Source organism: Oryzias latipes, chromosome 9, assembly GCF_053564925.1.
Source record: "Oryzias latipes strain Hd-rR chromosome 9, Olatipes_Hd-rR_3.1".
In the NCBI taxonomy this organism is placed as follows: domain Eukaryota; kingdom Metazoa; phylum Chordata; class Actinopteri; order Beloniformes; family Adrianichthyidae; genus Oryzias; species Oryzias latipes.
In genome coordinates, this window is record NC_136245.1 from 2,925,040 (window position 1) to 2,946,151 (window position 21,112).

Genomic DNA, 21,112 nt, shown 5'->3' on the forward strand with positions numbered 1-21,112 from the left:
CCATGATTCCTTCCAACTTCCTCAGAGGGGCACTGATGTCTGGAAGGTTAGGCATGAATTTAGAGAGGTATTGCAAGAATCCTGTGAACCTCTGGAGCGCGGCTTTATCCTCTGGTGCAGGCATGTTTTGTATGGCTTGGACCTATCCTGGAGCTGGTTTGAGTCCCTGCTCACTGAGGTTTGAGGTTTGGTTGTTACTCACAAGTTTTGCATTCTTTTCAGCTCTGTTTCAATTGTGTCCTTCAGAGCAACAGGCACCTTCCTGGCTGCATGGATGACTGGACTGACATCTGGATCTGTCTTGATGTGATATAGTCCAGGTAAACAGCCTCATTCAGTGAAGAGATCCTCATATTCATCACGTATGTCACTCTCTGTTTCAAGCACATGCAGTCTTTTGACAAGACCCATTTCCTCACATGACTCTCCTCCCAGAATCGCAGGTGCCTTGTTATTTATGACTTCAAACTCCATATCATAGTTTTTATCTTTGTACTGACATGTCAACATGATTTTTCCTTTAGTTTGAATTTTTTGACCTAAATAAGCAACAAGCTTGGAATGAGATCTGCTCACCTTTTTGTCCAATCTCAGCTTTCTGAGGTCCCTCATGGAAATGACATTACAGTCAGCTCCAGTATCCAGCCTGACTCTGAAAACTTTCTCATTGACGATCAGACTTTTGTAACCCTGATTAAGTTTAGATGTTCAATCATACATCTTATGTACAGTACCTTTACTCAGACACTAGGGGGAGACACCCTTTTTGAGAGACGTTTCCTAAAGTGTCAAGGAAGGAGGAAGTTTCTTCTCATTGTTTTTCTTTGATCTGCGACGACACTGCTAGATGACGAGACATCGTGCTTCTTGAAAAAATCAAATGCAGCTTTGCAGTGATCCAGACACTGGAAAATCGTTTTAAGGATTCAAGACAGAGTGTGTTTGAATGAAAAGATATCTTGGTGAGTTTAAAGTTGCTTTCAGTTGATGTTGAATAAGCTGGCCGAGTTAGCAAGCTTACAAGCTAGCAAGCTAGCGTGCGTACACGGAGCCAAGAAGAGAAATGTTTATTTTATGTTCTGTGTTTACTTTAATGAGAATTTCTATTTAAAAAAAAGCACAATTGCATTGTTAATGTTGAGGAGTAGGAATGTGCAAGATATTATTTTTGAGGATACAGCAAGAAGAAAAACTTGAGTTGGCTAACTACCTTACACGTGTGTGTAGGCTGTTTTTTTCCACATGCTTCAAGGAGTGGACACGTGCTTCAATGAGTGGACCGAATTCCTCCGGATCTACGCGGAATTCACGCTTTTGCTGTGGCTCCACCTGAACTCAAGCTTACCTGATTTTCCCAGACTTACAGCTTCGAAACCAAAGGAGTGGTAAAGCTTCATTTCCCGTCTCAGGACGTGCAAGTATTATTTTTTCCAATTTTTCTAAGTGCACTTCTTTTTTCCCCCCACCTCCATTACTGGAGTCTTTTTCAGTTTTTTCTATTTTTTTCTTCTGAGATCTCAGAATTTAAGGACTTTACTCCATAAAGGATATTTGTTTTCAGTTACCATTTAAGGTGTTGTTGGATCCAACGGTGATTTATTAAGAAATACTGAATATTATTCTATGTTGTGATTGATTGATTTTTCGGTTCTTTCATTGTATCTTGTTTTTTTAATTAATTTAACTTTTGTTCTCAATTTATATGTTGATGTCAACATTTTATTTCCATGAAAGGATGTGTACTGAATAACTTGAAAAAATCTGAATATAGATTATTTTTCCTTTCTACAATTTGATCTGTGTCAAGTGTGTTATTGTGGGTCGGAAGGGTAATTAGTATCTACTACCGCATTCCTCCTGTACAAACCTTGAGTATAAAGAAAGAAGTTCACATTGCGAGCTTAGTTGACCTCCCACCTAGGGTTATCCAGGTAGGCAGGGTTACATAAAAGTGGCGAGCCAGCCAGGAGGAATGCAATAGCTAGTTGCTTTACCTACCCACAATTCACTCTTTTCTCTGTTTCGGAAGTAGACGGATAATGGATCTGTGTGACCGTTTTAGCGTGGATGGGCAGAAAACCCTCTTAGTCACTGGCATTGAAGACATTTACACTGATGAGGAAGTCGAACAAGTATTTTCTGTCAATGGCAATATTTCTCGTGTTGTCAGGATCTCAGATGAGGAGAACGGGGTGCGGGGAAGAGTCTTGATAGAATATTCAACTGACAGCGCCATCACCAAGATTGATCCAATAGTTTTGGGTAAGATACCCAGCCCAAATGACCCAAATGTGGCATGGCATGTTAGAACTGTACGAGGAATATATGAAGAAGAGGTGGGGAGGCGGTTAGCTAAACGCTATTTGGATGAACTTGAGGCGGTTGCAGGAAACAGCCGAGCAGGTTTCCTAAAAGCACTTCAGGATGAGCTACAAGGAAGCAGAGGTACTGAATACACCTCACCTACCACCTCCAATGCTCCGAGTGTGACAGCTACACCCATGTCAGTTCCACATGTTTCTAGTGCACCTTCACCTAGCTTTCAAGCTAGCTCTGTCCCCATTGATGAAGGTATTGTGAATCCTCCACACCTTCAAAAAGTGATTGTTGAGCATGTCATTCGCAGTGAGTCAGCCCCACTACATTCCTCTTCTCATCCCAGACTTCGGACTTTTTCTGGGCGCATACCCCGGCCAAACGGAGAAGTTGACTATGAAACCTGGCGCACTCAGGTTGATCTTTTAATTAGTGATCCGTACTTAACCAACAACCAGAAAGTGCGAAAGATACTTGAGAGCTTATTAACTCCTGCTACTGATGTAGTAAAGCCTCTCGGCATAGACTCACTTCCCAGCGCATATATTGCACAGCTCGAGTCTGCATTTGGAGTTGTTGAGGATGGGGAAGATTTGTTTGCTGCCTTTCTGAACTGTAGCCAAAATAATGGTGAAAAACCTTCTGTGTATCTCACAAGACTGCACACACTTCTCACCAAAGCTATTTCTAGAGGGGGAGCCTCCCTTAATGATGCAAGTAAACTGCTGCTTCGTCAGTTTTGTAGAGGCTGTTGGGATCAGAGCCTCATCACAAGTTTGCAGCTAGAACTTAAGAAAGACCACCCACCTTTTTTCCTGACCTGCTCCTCATGCTGAGGACAGAGGAAGACCGCAGGTCTGCAAAATATGACCGTATGAAGAAGCACTTGGGGTCCACTAGAGCTGCAGTACATGCCCATTCTATTCTTGGTATGCCTGCTCATGATGCAGACCCTGTCGTGACGCACAACTACAATCAAAGCGTGAACTTAAAGCCTGCAAAACAACCAAATAAGTTGAACAGAGACAAAAATCAAGAAGACACCACTGAACTGAAAAGACAGATAGAGGCATTGACAAAACAAGTAGAAAGACTGTCACATCAAACACAAAATGCTAGAGAGGATTGTAACATTGAAACTAGTGGGTGTCTAGCAGCCAGCACCACTTTCCAGAGAACCTTTGTGCCCTCTGGAATGCCAAGGGCATGGTTTTGCTTTAAGTGTGGCGGAGATGGCCACATAGCTATTAGATGTTCACAAGACGCCAACCCATCCCTGGTACAGGAGAAGAAAGCTGAACTGAGAGAAAGGCAAAATAACTTCAGACGTCAGCAAAATTACTCCCAGTCATCTTTAAACTACTGAAGGCTCCTGCTGCGGGACACGCAGGAGCTGAGAGTTCAAACTTTAACTGTCCCACAGTAGCTGACTGTAAGGTTATCACACCCGAAAGCGGTGGGGGGAGTTACCATGTTATTCCACCCTTACCTCCAGGACTTGTTGGTCCTCGTTGTGTAGCGTCAGTTTTTATTGAAGGTGTTCCTTGTGAATCCATACTTGATACTGGTTCACAGGTTACCACCATTTCTGAGTCCTTTCATAAAAAGTATCTGTCTGCTGTTACTATTCAGTCTATTCAGGCTCTTCTTGAAGTTGAAGGTGCAGGTGGCCAGATTGTGCCCTATCTTGGCTACATTGAAGCCTGCATTTCTTTTCCTCAGATTGTAACAGGAAAAAAAGAAGAATTGATGGCTCTGGTGCTTGTGGTTCCAGAACATCATCTCAACAGTAAGATTCCCCTATTGATTGGCACCAATGTCCTTGACAGACTTTATAAACGTGGTAAGGGGCGAGATGGTCTTACGTCTTTTTTCCGAGCTAATGAAAATGGTGGCTATGCTCAGCTTTTCCAGCATATTGCCCAGGTTCATGAGACCAATAAGTGCTCCCACTCTGTTAAACTGCGAGGGCGGAAACCTCTCATCATTCCTGCTCAACAGAAACTTTGTACTACCGGCATTGTTAGGGTGGGAAAAGCTCTGCAGCATGCTGGCTTTGTACTTGAGCCGCATGAATGTTATTCGCTGCCAGGTAGTGTGCTTCTCGAACCTGCCCTGGTGAATGTTGCATGTGAAGCTAGTTGTAAGGTTCCCATTGTTCTGCGTAACGTGAGCAAACATGATGTAACACTTCATCCGCAGAGGATTCTTGCTCAAATATCAGCAGCTCAATGTGTCTCACCACTTGGCTCTGATAAGCATGCTCCCAGAGGAACCTTTCCTAGTCAGCTTAAGGTTAACTTGGAGGATTCCCCTGTCTCTGAACAGTGGAAAGTACGCATCACAGAGAAGCTGAACAGCATTTCTGAGGTTTTCGCGATGGAAGATCTGACTCATGGACACACTACCGCAGTCAAACATCACATTAGGTTGCAAGATGAAACCCCATTTAAAGAAAGGTCTAGACCCATTCACCCATGTGATAGGGAAGCTGTAAAGCAGCATCTGAGAGAACTACTTGACTCAGGGATTATCAGAGAGTCTGAGAGCCCATTTGCTTCTCCCATCGTAGTGGTACGGAAAAAGAACGGAGCAATCCGACTTTGTGTCGACTATAGAAAGTTGAACTCACGCACTGTTAAAGATGCGTATGCCCTCCCAAATATTGAGGAGACTTTCACTGCTTTAAATGGAGCAAAGTGGTTTTCAGTGATGGACCTTAAGTCTGGATATTACCAGGTTGAAGTTGCTGAAGAGGACAAGCACAAAACAGCATTTGTGTGCCCTCTAGGCTTCTTTGAATTTAACCGAATGCCCCAGGGTGTAACTAATGCACCAAGTACGTTCCAGCGCCTCATGGAAAAGTGTGTTGGTGATTTGCATTTGAATGAGGTACTTGTCTTTCTTGATGATTTAATCGTTTTCTCTGAGACATTGGAGGAACATGAAGTTCGACTTATGAAAGTCCTCACTCGATTGAGAGACTATGGGTTGAAGTTGTCTCCCGAGAAGTGTCATTTTTTCAGAACATCAGTGAAGTACTTAGGTCATGTAGTGGACGCCCAGGGGGTCCATACAGATCCTGATAAGCTTTCTGCTCTGAAGACTTGGCCACGTCCTTTAAACCGGAAAGAGCTGAAGTGTTTTTTAGGCTTCGCAGGATACTATCGGCGTTTCGTCGAAGGGTATTCGAAGATAGCCAAACCATTAAACCAACTAACAGGCGGTTATCACCCAGCACGGAAAAGAGGCAAAATTTACAAAAGGCTCAGTGTGGGAGGTGATCCCAACTCAAAAGTTCCGTTTGGTGATGAGTGGACTCCTGAATGTGACAGTGCCTTTCAGACGCTGATTGAAAGATTAACATCTGCTCCGATCCTCGCCTTTGCCAATCCGACATTGCCATACATCCTTCATACAGATGCTTGTAGGCAAGGATTGGGCGCTGCTCTTTATCAGGAGCAAGAAGGGAGACTCAGAGTCATAGCTTATGCCAGCAGAGGATTGTCAAAAAGGGAACAAAACTATCCCACACTTAAGTTGGAGTTCTTGGCTCTCAAGTGGGCAGTCTGCGAAAAGTTTCATGACTATCTATACGGCTGCAAGTTCACTGTTTTAACAGACAACAATCCTCTTACATATGTTTTGACATCAGCTAAGTTGGATGCTGCTGGTCATAGGTGGCTAGCTGCCCTCTCCACTTATAGTTTTGACATCAAGTATAGGGCAGGGCAGGCGAATGGTGATGCTGATGGGTTGTCTAGGCGACCCCAAGCCTCTCCAGTTGAAGATGAGGTCTTCATTGAAGAGAGGGAGAGAATAGAGAACCTAAAAAACCGACTCATGGATGTAGCTGGAGCCAGCATTTCTTGTGAAGTCCTCTCAGCTATATGCCAGCGTCATGTGGCAGTTGGCATGAAGGAGTATTTTCCTGACACCCTCATTGCAGAGTCACTTGGAATCGATGCGTCATCAGTGCCTGATTCTTTTGGGCAAGACATTCTGCCATCAATGACTCTGACAGATTGGTGTGATGTTCAAAGAGGTGACCCACTCATTGGTCATGTTATTCGTCTTTTGGAAAAGTCAAAAAAACCGACTCCCAGGGAGATCCGGCTAGAACACCCTGAAGTGAAGCTCCTGCTGCGACAGTGGCATAAGCTGGGGCTTAGGGGTGGTGTACTGTACCGCCAGTGGGTTGATCATGGAAAACCTGTTTATCAACTGGTGCTTCCCCAATCATTTCGTCAGAGAGCTCTACAGGGCATACATGATGAGATTGGCCACCTGGGGGCTGAGCGTGCATTACATCTTGCTCGAAATCGTTTTTACTGGCCCGGAATGGCTAAGGACATTGAAGAAAAGTGTCAGAAGTGTGAACGGTGTTTCCGAAGGAAAGCTGTTGTTCAGAAAGCTGCTCCAATGGAGAATATAACTACAACATACCCTCTTGAGCTCATTTGCATGGACTACTTGTCTTTAGAACCAGACAGTCGTGATACACGCAACATATTGGTGATCACAGACCACTTCACTAAGTTCGCAGTAGCTGTACCAACCAGAGACCAAAAGGCAAAAACCATTGCCAAAGTTTTGTGGGAGAACTTTATAGTTCACTATGGGTTCCCTAGTCGTCTGTTGAGCGATCAAGGTAGGGATTTTGAGTCCAGGACCATTAAAGAACTTTGTTCAGTCATAGGAGCAATTAAAGTCCGCACAACTCCATACCATCCTCGTGGAAACCCAGTGGAGCGTTTCAACAGAACTCTCCTGGGAATGTTAGGGACTTTAGAGGACAAAGAAAAACACCACTGGAGAGATTTTGTTAAACCATTGGTCCATGCCTATAACTGTACACGAAACGATACAACTGGCTATTCACCTTATGAACTAATGTTCGGAAGGCAGCCTCGGCTTCCTGTAGACTTTGTCCTTGGGATTAGTCCTGATAGTGGAGATAAGCAGACACACTCAGAGTATGTCAATAGCCTCAGACAGCGTCTTCAAGAGAGCTATTCATTGGCCACTGAGAGTGCACAGAGGTCTAGAGACAGAAACAAGATCAGATTTGACAAACAGGTTAGGGCTGCCAGACTCCTTGTAGGAGACAGAGTTCTTGTCCGTAATGTTAACATCAGGGGCAAGCACAAGTTGGCAGATAGATGGGAGCATAAAATCCATGTTGTGACAAAACAGATTGATGATAGCCCCGTCTATGTTATAAAACCTGAAACAGGAGTCGGGCCTCACAGGACTTTACACAGGGATCTTTTGTTGCCGTGTGGTTTCTTACCTGTGCAGGATGCTGCAAAGCCAGATCCTCAAGTTAAGGTCACACGAAGGCTGAGACCTAGATCAGAAAAAACTCAAAACCAGCCAGGATACCAGAGCAACCCAGAGAGTGACTCATCAGATAGTATGGATGAACTGTACCCAGCTACACGAGTCCCAGATTTCACCAAAACGGGTCCCTTGTTACTGCCAGAATATCGAGCTTGTGAGCCAGTAGAGACTCCTGCCACGTCACATACTGATATATTTACAGAGGTTCTACAGAATGCAGATACACCTGCTCAGACAAGTTCTGTAGTCCAGCCTGAGTTCCTGGTAACCTCCCCACAGTTAAGCACAGCTGTTTCTCAGAGTGGAGCTCAGGACTCTGCATATGTCATTATTGATATCCCTGAACCAGAACCCATACAGGTTCCTCATTCAGAGCCTGAGAGCACTGAACATGCTGTACTACAACAAGAGGAGCCCGAGGTCAGACACTCAAGTAGGCTTAGGCGTCAGCCCCGCAGACTTACCTATGATGAGTTGGGGAAACCACTGATTTTAGCTGTTGGCACATTCATCAGGCAACTAGAATCTGCACTTCTTCAATCACTGCAGGTCTCTGTCCAGCAGCGCTCGCATGAAGGGACTCATGCGGTTTAGAGGGGGAGAGTGTAACCCTGATTAAGTTTAGATGTTCAATCATACATCTTATGTACAGTACCTTTACTCAGACACTAGGGGGAGACACCCTTTTTGAGAGACGTTTCCTAAAGTGTCAAGGAAGGAGGAAGTTTCTTCTCATTGTTTTTCTTTGATCTGCGACGACACTGCTAGATGACGAGACATCGTGCTTCTTGAAAAAATCAAATGCAGCTTTGCAGTGATCCAGACACTGGAAAATCGTTTTAAGGATTCAAGACAGAGTGTGTTTGAATGAAAAGATATCTTGGTGAGTTTAAAGTTGCTTTCAGTTGATGTTGAATAAGCTGGCCGAGTTAGCAAGCTTACAAGCTAGCAAGCTAGCGTGCGTACACGGAGCCAAGAAGAGAAATGTTTATTTTATGTTCTGTGTTTACTTTAATGAGAATTTCTATTTAAAAAAAAGCACAATTGCATTGTTAATGTTGAGGAGTAGGAATGTGCAAGATATTATTTTTGAGGATACAGCAAGAAGAAAAACTTGAGTTGGCTAACTACCTTACACGTGTGTGTAGGCTGTTTTTTTCCACGTGCTTCAAGGAGTGGACACGTGCTTCAATGAGTGGACCGAATTCCTCCGGATCTACGCGGAATTCACGCTTTTGCTGTGGCTCCACCTGAACTCAAGCTTACCTGATTTTCCCAGACTTACAGCTTCGAAACCAAAGGAGTGGTAAAGCTTCATTTCCCGTCTCAGGACGTGCAAGTATTATTTTTTCCAATTTTTCTAAGTGCACTTCTTTTTTCCCCCCACCTCCATTACTGGAGTCTTTTTCAGTTTTTTCTATTTTTTTCTTCTGAGATCTCAGAATTTAAGGACTTTACTCCATAAAGGATATTTGTTTTCAGTTACCATTTAAGGTGTTGTTGGATCCAACGGTGATTTATTAAGAAATACTGAATATTATTCTATGTTGTGATTGATTGATTTTTCGGTTCTTTCATTGTATCTTGTTTTTTTAATTAATTTAACTTTTGTTCTCAATTTATATGTTGATGTCAACATTTTATTTCCATGAAAGGATGTGTACTGAATAACTTGAAAAAATCTGAATATAGATTATTTTTCCTTTCTACAATTTGATCTGTGTCAAGTGTGTTATTGTGGGTCGGAAGGGTAATTAGTATCTACTACCGCATTCCTCCTGTACAAACCTTGAGTATAAAGAAAGAAGTTCACATTGCGAGCTTAGTTGACCTCCCACCTAGGGTTATCCAGGTAGGCAGGGTTACACTTTCATGCCACTTTTCTTTCTTTGCTCCCTCAGCATTAATCTGCAAGACTGCAGGTTCATGTTTTTCTGCTTGTATGGAGCCAATGAAAAATTCTTGATCAAATGCCTCAGCCTTGTTTATCTGTTGCACTTTTGGTTATCTTGTTGTCTTTGTGAATTACACATTTTTGCATAATGATTTTTTCTGTAGCAGGCTTTGCACACTTGTCCATAAGCAGGACATTTTCTTGGCTCATGCTTGTACCTACATCCAGTGCACTTTCCTTGATTTCTCATCTTTATGCTCTGTGACTTTAATCCATCCTCTTTCTTTCTCTCATGTTGTTTTTGCTTGGTGACTTTATGAATTGGAATTTCAACCTCCTCATGCAGACTTTTGAGCTGACTCCGGCTTAACTCACTGGCTCTACAAATGTCTATTGCTTTTTGTAGCGTGATGTCAGGTTGTCGTAATAGTCGTCCTCTAACTTGATCATCCATTATCCCACAAACGACTCTATCCCGTATCAGTGAGTCAGTGAGATGCTCAAACTCACAGTCTCTTGCTTTATTTTTCAAATCAGTCACATACGCATCAACAGTTTCTGATTTTCTTTGCAGGCATGTGGAGAATGGGTGTCTAAAATACGTCACATTTTTTCTTGGCTCACAATGTTGCCTGAACATCTCTTTCATCACATCGTAGTCATCGAAGTCTTCATCAAAGTTAAAGGTGTTGAATACCTTAATTGCTTCGTCCCCAGCCACGTGCAGGAATGTGGCTCTTTTCACCGCGTTGGACTTTTCATCGATTCCGCTGGCGACAAGGAAAAGTTCAATCTCTGGATCCAGACCCTCCAATTTTCCGCAAGATTTCCTTCTAGACTTAGTGAAGTCGGTGGTTTCATCTGCTCCATTCTCTTCCTCTTTCCTGCTAAGTTTCTTCACTTCTGACACCATGTAATATAAGACGTGTAAGGAGTTAAGTTTTCAGTTTATTCTGTTTATTCAGTTGTCTTTTACTGCACCACAATACAAGCTCAAATCTCACAGCGACACCTGTAGACACAAAGCGTATAACACCTCCAATACACTACAAACAGCATGGAATCACAGGGAATGTATGCTCTCAAGAGCAGACCGATGAGATGGCAGCGACAATCAACACACAGAGGGAATACCAGGAGAGCAGTACTATGTTTCACTGAGACGTGGCTCCATCCACATTTCTCGGACCATAGTTTCGCCTTACCCGGCTTTGTGACCGTGCGGGCGGACAGAGACGCCACTGTATCCGGTAAGAAGAAAGGAGGGGGAATAATACTGTACGTGAATGAGCGATGGTGCCATCCAACACATGTTTGTGTCAAGGAGCGACTCTGTAGCCTGAACGTTGAACTCTTGACGGTCGGATGGCGGCCTTATTATTTGCCCCGGGAGTTTACATCCACCATCGTGGTTACTGTTTACATTCCACCATCAGCTGATGCTGACGTCATCAGCAACACCATTTCCCGGCTACAGGAACATCAATCAAATGCATTTATAGTTATCACTGGGGACTTTAACCATGTTAACTTGGACAGGACTTTCCCTTTTGTTTTTTCCAAAGCGAAAAAGTTACAGAAATATTTATTGAGTTACCTTAAAAAATTAAATCTTCAGATCATGTTAGGATGTTAGGACTCATATGTCAGGATGGTGTTCATTGACTTCAGTTCAGCATTCAACACCATCATCCCCCAGCAGCTCACCCACAAACTGGCTCAGCTGGGGCTCAACACACCTCTGTGCAACTGGCTGCTAGACTTCCTGACGGGGAAACCACAAGCAGTGCGAGTCGGCAGCAACACATCCAGCACTATCATGATGAACATGGGGGCTCCCCAAGGATGTGTGCTGAGCCCCCTCCTCTTTACCCTGCTGACCCACGACTGCACTCCGACACACAGCTCCAACATTTACGTTAAGTTTGCCGACGACACCACAGTGGTGGGTCTCATCAGGAGCGGCGATGAGACAAACTACAGGAGTGAGGTGAACCACCTGGCCGGTTGGTGCAGAGACCATAATCTCCTCCTGAACGTGGAGAAGACGAAGGAGATGGTGGTGGATTTCAGGAGAGGCCACACTCAGCATGCTCCTCTGACCATCAACAACACTACGGTGGAAACAGAGAGCAGCACCAAGTTCCTGGGTGTGCACATCACAGAAAACCTCTCCTGGTCCGAGAACATCGCATCACCAGCTGGGAAATCACAGCAGCGTCTCTACTTCCTCCGTAAACTCAAGAAAGCAAAAGTCCCTCCCCCATCATGCACACGTTCTACAGAGATGCCGTGGAGAGCATCCTCACCAGCTGCATCACGGTGTGGTATGTCGCCTGCAACGCGTCCTGCCGGAAGTCCCTCCAATGCATCGTGAGGGCAGCTGAGAGGATCATCGGTGCCCCCCTCCCCTCCCTCCAGGACATCTACAACACCCGCCTGACCCGTAAAGCCCTCTGCATTGCAGCTGACCCCACCCATCCATCCCACAGCTCCTTCAGTCTGCTTCCATCTGGGAGAAGACCACGCAGTCTTCAGGCCAGGACCAGCAGACTCAGAGACAGTTTTCTCCTCCAGGCTGTCAGGAAGCTGAACTCTCTCCCAGCCCTGCCCCCCCTCCCCTCCTGCTGCCCTGTTGCCCTCCTGCTCTGCTGATCCCTGACGCACACACGTCACCTACCTCATCAGCACTGACTGCACCTTCCACCAGTCCTCTAGTGCCGTTAAAAATTTAAGTACTGTACTTCAGTCACTTTATTCTCTAGTCACTTTATTCTCTCCTCATTTTTTTACTTTTATTTTTTTGTACTATTTATATTTAGGCCTCTTCTATTTGTAGTTTGTTTATTGTGCAATTTGAAGGTGTCTCCCCGTTTAACTGAAGATGAAGAGAAAACGCAATTTCAATTTCTATGTATGTGTCAACATTGTAGCTCTTGACAAATAAAGTTACTTGACTTGATAATTCATGCTATAATGATGCTGTGATCATTTCAACTGTTTGTTGAAAAATGATCCTAACTGCTAGTGTGTTTATATTATATAGATAGTCTCAATCTCTGTATAATATGAATGTTCCAACAGTAAACGACTAAATAAATAAAAAAAAATAAAGGAAAACTGCTTGTTGAAGCCAGATTCAGTCTAATTTCTGTCGGTGGGGTGGCTGTGGTGCAGTGGCAGGAAGGTCGACACCTCTTCGGAAGTTGCAGGTTTGATTCCTGCCCATGTATTGAAGTGTCCTTGGGCAAGACACTGAAACCCACCTGACTCTGGAGGCCGCCAGTGTGTGAATGAATGGGTGAATGGGACTGTGACTCTAAAGAGCTTTGGGCCTTGTAGGTAGAAAAGCGCTATATAAGTATACGCCATTTACCATTTGTATGTATGTTCTATTTATAACATTAAGACCAGATCATATTATGAAATTCATCATTTGTTTTTGTATAAAATGTAACTAACGTTTTTGGAGACAGCAAAGGGGGGGGGGGGGGGGGGGGTACTGAAATTCTTGTAACTTCTATTGTTTGAATAAAATGCTTTGTTTTGCTAAAGAGGAAGTCGTGGAGTATTTTATGATGCCAGTCTGAACCCTCCCTCCTCTCAGAAGGACTGCCACGGCCACAACAGCGACTCATTGGAAGACAATTGAAATGGTTATGGTTCATGACTTCATCAAGGTTTTCTTTTAGGGTTATTAAGATGTTGACCTTTGTCGGAGTAAACCGATCAGTGTAATAATAATACCAGGAATACCACCCACAGCATTTCCAGCTACAGTGGCAACGGTACTTTGCACTGTCTGCAGCACCTGTGGAACAAAAACGAACACATTCAGTTTGAAGCAGTGATTTTACAACAAAGATCCAAAACTCATCATCATGTCATTTGTGGAACAAAGATGAAGAGTAAAAATATAGATTATCTACAGAGTTTTTAGCTGTAAATCATTTCTACAATGTCCCATAAATTTGTCTAATTTAGACAAACCTGCAGCCAATAAAAACTGTCTGCTGTTGTGATAAGAACATCATTTTAGGACAACATGAAACTACAAACATGATGGAGCGATGAATCTGAGTCTTTACTTCCTGCTTCATCACCACAGTCTTCATCAAACGTTGTTTCAAACTGGACCTCTGTATTTATCTAAGCATTTCTGTAGCATAATAAAAAATAAACGTCAATAAATGAAATGCTTTTTTTTATTTTCAAAACGAAGCTGCATTTGTTGACTTAAAATTAGAAAGAAAAAGCAATCCGCTTTTTCCTTTTCCACTTCAACATCGCTCATTCTAACACTTAATTAAAATGATAATGAAAATGGTATTTGGCATTTCATTTTCAAAAAGTTCTCTAGTAAATGTGTAGCAAAATTCATTTGGAAACATCTAATTTGATCATTTAATTGGATTAACAGAAATACTTTTTCATTTTCATAATGTAACTGCATCAATTGACTCAAAATTAAAATGAAAAAGCAATCCTTCAAAATGCTTTTTTATTTCTACTTAAAAACCGCTTATTCTGTGTCATTATTAAAAGGAAAATGCAAAGAGGGGATTGCATTTTCATTTTCACATCCCACATTGAGTCATTTGATGCAGTTACATTTTGAAAATGAAAAAGCATTTCTGTTAATCAATTTTATTTATCAACTTTCCAATTGAATTTTGCTACACATTTACTAGAGAACTTTTTGAAGATTAAATGCCAAATACCATTTTCATTATCATTTTAATTATAGGTGACAGAATGAGCGATGTTGAATAAGAAAATCAAAAAGCGGTTTGGTGGATTGCTTTTTCTAATTTTGAGTCAACAAATGCAGCTTCATTTTGAAAATGAAAAAGCATTTCTGCTTTTGACTTTTTATGCCACACAAATGCTTCAATTCATTCTTCCCTCACCTCTAGACTCAATCTCCACATTTCTGCTCTCTTCCATTGATGGACGTTGTCCAGATGGTTGAATCCACATCACCATAGTCATTGATAAAAGTACAGAAGTGTTGTCTTTGCAGGTGATTTTGTGTGAAATATTTTTGTTCTTTTTAAACTCATTTCACTTTAGATTCTAAGTTTGACAGCTAAACTTCTCAGAAAGTTGTTTGATTTCTGACAGACAGTCTTGTTGTGTTTCCTGTCCATCAGTCAGGCTCACAGCTAAAGCACCAACAATGATGACCTACCTGACGAGACTCAGCTTTGCCGTAGCGCATCTCAGTGGCAAAGTGTTCACAGTTGTACGTTGTGAGATGGTACTTCAGTGAAACTTCAACAAGGGAACAGGCTTTCTTCACGATCTCATCTGGTGGAAGAGGATTGTACTTTTTATCCAAACTGTTGTTGACTCTCCACTTGTCCTTTCCCGCCACATCCTCAAGCTTGTCTTTCATCACAATGCCGTCTACTCCACCAGTGCTGGAACCTGACTGAGCATCTCAGAAGAGAAATGAGAGAAAAACTGTTATTGAGGAACACTGGTGGCTTCATTCCAGCACAGCAGGAGAAACATTTTGTTGTTCAGCCTAAACAGGACGGAAAGTTTGATCTGTGCAGCTTAGTTGCTACAACAATCGGATGGATGGATGGATGGATGGATGGATGGATGGATGGATGGATGGATGGATTTCTAGGATTTGGTCAACTTACTGGGTGCACCAAAGTGAACCACGTATCCATTTCCAACGTACACAGCCCAGTGACTGTAATTACCACGGATGATCTCAATCAAGTCTCCAGGTTTTGCTTCTTTTCCATCCTGAAAGATAAAAAAACAGAGAATAAATCTAGAAGAAGGAACACAGTTGATGAACTTGTAACCAATGTTTAAACAGGTTAAGACTTAGAACAATCTATCACTGCATAAATCTGTTATTGGGTCAGAAGAAGTTTTTTTAAACCTTGTCTGTGTTTTTCTTCAGTAGGTGGGCTAAGCTGGATACGGATACGTTGATTAATGCTGAAAGAAAATGAAACACAAAAGTTGAACAATCAAAAAGTAGTTTTGTCCAATTTTGATGATCTGAGCTTCAACAGGTGAAGATTTTTCTCCTACTGGATCTGGTTTTTGAGACAAAAGACACATTTGTACACAAAGTGGATCAGAACAGATTATTTCTGAACATGTGAACAAACTGAACAATAAATGTAATGACACCACAAATAATAGGTTTATGGATATGTTAAAGTATTGAAATATAAATTCAGAAAGGCCAAGAACATTTCTTTTGATGCTAAATTCAGCCTTTTATTTCAAAAATAGATGTTTTTGTCACAGTTTGATGCTTCTATAGGGAGAAAATGAGTTGTGTAAAACAGATTCAAGTGATACTCACAAAAGATACTCATGTTGAGGCCGAGGAAGACAGAGACTTTGTTCTGCAGAAGAAGCCAAAATCAGAGTCATGATACAGATAAAACTTGATTTTTGGGATGGGGGGGGGGGGGGGGGGGGGCAGACTAAAGCATCACTCAAACCATGACAGCCAGTGTTTTGCTGAACTTCTGCAGAGTTTGAGTGATTTTATTCAAACCTTAAAGACATCAGAGAAACTAATCCCACTGTTTGGATTTTCTGAAATGATTTTACACAGAAGGATGGAAATCAGGTTATTGTTTTAGAAGAATGTTTTTTGAAGGGAAGAGGGATTCAGATGAGGATTTGTTTCTTTGAGGTCAAATCTCAAAGAGCTCAACATGGAAAGAAGCATTTGGTGTGATGGACGATTGATTCTAAAATATGCTTTTCAAGTCTTTGTGCAGCAATTCGATTAGTTGAAGAGTTTAGGGCAGCGGTGCTCATTACGTCGATCGCGATCGACCGGTTGATCTTCAAGGACATGAGGGTAGACAAAGATTTTTAAAAAAAAGTACTTCTTAAAAATCCAACAGCCAATCAAAATCCTCACGGAGAAATACGGGACTTGATTGACATCCAGAACGGCCAATACGTCACTGCAGACGCGTGTTTAAAGTCATTCAGCGCAAACTCTCTGTCACCAGAAAGTCGCTTTCTGCCCCGCGGCACATCATGTCCCCGGCAGAAGACCACTCCGGACAACCGGAGTGTTTATTGAAGCCGCCCCGCGTGTTATGGAAGCATTTGTGGAGCATAATTAAAAAGAAAAGGCAAAACCAGAAATCCTTTTTCATTTCCAAAATGAAGCTGCATTTTTTGACTCCAAATTAAAATGAAGCTGCAATCCACCAAAATGCTTTTTCATTTCCTTCCTCAACATCACTTATTCTGTCACTTAATTAAAATGAAAATGGTATTTAACATTTCATTTTCAAAATGTTCTCTGGTAAATGTGTAGCATAATTCATTTAGAAATGTCTAATCTGACAATTAAAATGGATTAACAGAAATGCTTTTTCATTTTCAAAATGTAACTGCATCAAATGACTCCAAATTCAAATGAAAAAGCAATATTTCAAAATGCTTTTTCATTTTCTGCTTGAAACCGCTTATTCTGTGTCATAATTAAAACGAAAATGCAAAGAGGGGATCGTATTTGCATTTTCACATCCAACCTGCAAGATCTGTAGCAATATTCATTATCAGTGAGCAGTAGCAAAGGGGAGGCGGGGCGATGACGTCACTGCTTTCTCTGTGTGTCCGCATTAAGATCCAGGAATCCAGGTTTGAGCAGTCCAGGCCCAGCGGTTTGTGAACAGGACCCGGTTTTAGGTGATCTAAATGTAAAAAATGCAGTGGAATGTTCCTTTAGTGCCTTCGCGAATCAGAAGCTGTGAATCGCACGCTAACTTCAGCGGCGGTTACATTTTAAAAATGAAAAAGAATTTCTATTAATCCATTTTAATAGTCGGATGAGACATTTCTAAATGAATTATGCTACACATTTACCAGATGACTTTTTGAAAATGAAATGTCAAATCTCATTTTCATTATCATTTTAACTAAGTGACAGAATAAGCTGTATTGAGGAAGGAAATGAAAAAGCATTTTAAGTATTCCTTTTTCATTTTAATTTGGAGTCAAAAAATGCAGCTTCATTTTGAAAATGAAAAAGCCTTTCTGGTTTTGCCTTTTCTTTTTAATTATGCTCCTCAAATGCTTCCATACCGTGTGTCCTCCTGCTATCAGCTCTGCAGTTCTCACCCGATAAATACGAGCTCATTTAGGAGGCTGTTGTGTCCGTGGCACGCGCTTCGTACAGAGCCATCAGTGTTATGGCTATCAGCGCTTTTGGAGTGTCATGATGCTCCCCCCCTCTGCACGGTTTACAGCAGAGCCTGACGTACGCTGGTTGCTGCTTTCTGTCTTTGTATAAAACCCCTCATCTGGTAATACAAAAGTATTTGTGGACTCTCACTGTGTAGTTTTTAATCATCAGTACACAAACAATAATGTTCAAACAAACATTCACACACACACACACACACACACACACACTTTTTTTTTATAGGTCTTCTCTGAAGAGGACGGAGTTGCAGGAAAACAAAAGTGAAAGTTGAACAAGATTCTCTGATCCAGATCTTTCTAGATGGAGTTTCCCTGAGATTACACCAAATTGCCTCCTTACCGTTTCCTTTTCCTGTTTGTCTTGTAGCTCAGATTCCTTCAGACAGACTCAGCTGACGTTTTCATCTGCATTTTCATCCCTTTATTGTTGTTTTGTCCATTAAGAAATGATGCAAATAAACATTAAAAAAATACTCAACAGGAATAATTGTGATTTTTTTATTTCCTTTTGTTTTTTGATTTGTTGTTTTCTAAAATTTGTTTGCAGTTTGTCAAAGTAAAAACAAGTTGGCTTTGTGACTTTTGTAAGTTTTTTCTAAATTATTTTTAACATAAAGTTAACTCTGATTCATAATTTTTAAATAAACAAGAAATTTATTGAATGTTATAAAATCTCACCTTTGATCCCAAAACAATTTTTTTAAATATTATTTTCTTTTTGCTGTGATGTTAAATTTTCAGAAATCAACAATAGTGAGATAAATATATGTTTTGTTTTAAAGTTAATTAAAAAAACTTAACCAAACTATCTTTCTGAACTTCACACATATAAATGATCAACTCCAACATAAAATCTTCTGTTTATTATTTAGTATTTAATCAGATTTGAGGTTTAAACATCCAATCATTATCATTTGCATCAATAACTTGGTGGGTTCGATGTTTTTTCTCCCTGTTAACAATGACACAGTCATAGGATAAAATCTAGATTACAGCATCAGAGTCTGACTCTCATCGTAAATGAACTGAAACTCACATCTACAATCCAGAATCATGACAGAAATGAGAAACCTTCCCTCCAGTTTACTCACCTGCTGCAGCTCCTCTTCTTCTCTGAGTCTGGTTTCAGTTTTGCAGGATTTCTGCTGCTGAACAGCCTTTTTATTCTCCACTCAAGTGTTTCCCGGAAATCTATTTCTGTCACTGCCTGACTCCACTGCTGTCAAGCCATTACTCTCCGGGCGAGACCACTGTTCCCTCTCAGCTGCGCGCGTGCGCAATTGCGCACTGCTGACACTCTCCGCGCACAGAAAATCTAAGCGGCGCACAGGAAAGAAAAAAACGAATTTGAATTCAAAATAAAATAAATACATAAAAATGTATTTGGAGCTATTTTTCAATGTGAGTCAGTGAATGTGACTGGTGACTAACTGCTCCAGCCTATTATGCGGTTCACGTACGTAATTACGCAGGTAAACAACGTCACTGAAGGCTCCTTTCATGCCGCGACCTATGGCAGGCCATTTTAACATTAAAAGGCTAGACTGGATGTGTGTTGCAGATATCTTTATTTGAGTTTTGCCTAGTCAAAAAGAACATTTCAGATATCCGCAACTACATTCTTCCTATCCGTAATCGTAATTTTAGATATCCTCAAAGATATTATTCCTAGGACAAATGACACCACTTTCACCATTCATTTGTATCTTCTTTCTCTTTCGGCTTTTCCCATCAGGGGTCGCCACAGCCAATCATCCTTTTCCACCTCACTCTATCATGAACATCTTCTACCCTAACATTAGCCAACTTCATGTCCTCTGTTAAGACATCCATATATCTCCTCTTTGGCCGTCCTCTTGCCCTCCTGCCAGGCAGCTCCATCTCCAACATCCTTCTACCAATATATCCACTATCCCTCCTCTGAACATGTCCAAACCATCTCAGTCTGGCTTCTCTGACTTTGTCGCTAACACAGGCAACATGAGCCGTCCCTCTGATGTACTCGTTCCTTATCCTGTCTAACCTGGTCACTCCTAAGGAGAACCTCAACATCTTCATCTCTGCTACCTCCATCTCAGCCTCTTGTCTCTGTCTCACTGCTACCGTCTCTAACCCATAGAGCAGAGCTGGTCTCACCACTGTCTTGTACACCTTTCCTTTGAGTCTTGCTGACACTCTTCTGTCACACAACACTCCTGACACTTTCCTCCACCCGCTCCAACCTGCCTGCACTCGCCTCTTCATCTCTTTTCCACACTCCCCATCACACTGAACTGTTGACCCCAAGTACTTAAACTCCTGCACCTTCTTCACCTCAGCCCCCTGTAACCTAACGCTTCTACCTTCATCCCTCTCGTTCAGACACATGTATTCTATCTTACTGCGACTGACCTTCATGCCTCTTCTTTCCAGAGCAAACCTCCACCTCTCTAGCTGTTCCTCCACCTGCTCTCTACTCTTACTGCAAATTACAATGTCATCCGCAAACATCATTGTCCAGGGAGATTCCTGTCTTACCTCGTCTGTCAGCCTGTCCATCAGCATAGCAAACAAAAAAGGACTCAAAGCTGATCCTTGGTGTAGTCCCACCTCCACCTTGAACTCCTCTGTCTGACCTGCAGCACATCTCACCACCGTCATACTTCTCTCATACATGTCCTGAACTACTCTGACATACTTCTCTGCCACTCCAGACGACCTCATACAGTACCACAGCTCCTCCCTCGGCACCCTGTCATACGCCTTCTCTAAATCTACGAACACACAATGCAGCTCCTTCTGACCATCTCTGTACTTTTCCATCAACATTCTCAAAGCAAAAATGGCATCAGTGGTGCTCTTACGGGGCATGAAACCATACTGCTGCTCACAAATCTCCACCTTCTTCCTAAGCCTGGCTTCCACTACTCTTTCCCACAGCTTCATTGTGTGGCTCATCAACTTTATTCCTCTATAGTTGCTGCAGTTCTGCGTGTCACCCTTGTTCTTAAAGATCGGAACCAGAACGCTTCTCCTCCATTCCTCAGGCATCTTCTCACTCTCTAAAATCCTATTGAACAACCTAGTTAGAAATTCCACTGCTGTCTCTCCTAGGCACTTCCATACCTCCACAGGTAGGTCATCAGGACCAACGGCCTTTCCGCTCTTCATCCTTTTCAGAGCCTTCCTAACCTCATCCTTTCCAATCTCTGCAACTTCCTGCTCCACAACAACCACATCTTCCTCCCTTCTTTCCCTGTCATTTTCCACGTTCATCAGCTCCTCAAAATACTCCTTCCATCTTTTCTGTACACTCTCCTGGGTTGTTAGCACCTTTCCGTCTCTGTCCTTAATCACCCTTATCTGTTG

At 42.1% G+C, this 21,112-nt stretch overlaps 2 protein-coding genes across 2 annotated transcripts; one reads left to right on the forward strand and one right to left on the reverse strand.

Annotated features, from left to right (window-relative positions):
• Positions 1-694: 694 nt before the first annotated feature.
• LOC144994375 (modulator of apoptosis 1-like) lies at positions 695-9,373 on the forward strand. Its single transcript, XM_078952122.1, has 2 exons — positions 695-962; positions 1,228-9,373. The coding sequence occupies exon 2, from the start codon at positions 2,040-2,042 to the stop codon at positions 3,150-3,152; it is 1,113 nt and encodes a 370-aa protein (XP_078808248.1). The 5' UTR covers positions 695-962; positions 1,228-2,039; the 3' UTR covers positions 3,153-9,373.
• Positions 9,374-10,493: 1,120 nt separating this feature from the next.
• LOC101169090 (phospholipase A and acyltransferase 3) lies at positions 10,494-18,993 on the reverse strand. The gene is made up of 6 exons (XM_011494075.4): positions 18,856-18,993; positions 15,894-15,936; positions 15,459-15,517; positions 15,208-15,316; positions 14,745-14,995; positions 10,494-13,364 (listed from the first exon to the last, which is right to left on the reverse strand). The coding sequence occupies exons 2-6, from the start codon at positions 15,904-15,906 to the stop codon at positions 13,251-13,253; spliced, it is 546 nt and encodes a 181-aa protein (XP_011492377.1). The 5' UTR covers positions 15,907-15,936; positions 18,856-18,993; the 3' UTR covers positions 10,494-13,250.
• Between the last annotated feature and the right edge of the window lie 2,119 nt (positions 18,994-21,112).

Excerpts from the sequence above, each read along its gene's own strand:
- LOC101169090 (XM_011494075.4), bottom strand. Across the intron at positions 15,317-15,458 it reads TGAAGAAAAACACAGACAAG|GATGGAAAAGAAGCAAAACC; the intron begins GTTTAAAAAAAC and ends TTTATCTTTCAG. Across the intron at positions 14,996-15,207 it reads GGTTCACTTTGGTGCACCCA|ATGCTCAGTCAGGTTCCAGC; the intron begins GTAAGTTGACCA and ends TTCTCTTCTGAG.
- LOC144994375 (XM_078952122.1), top strand. The coding sequence starts at position 2,040 with ATGGATCTGTGTGACCGTTTTAGCGTGGATGGGCAGAAAACCCTCTTA.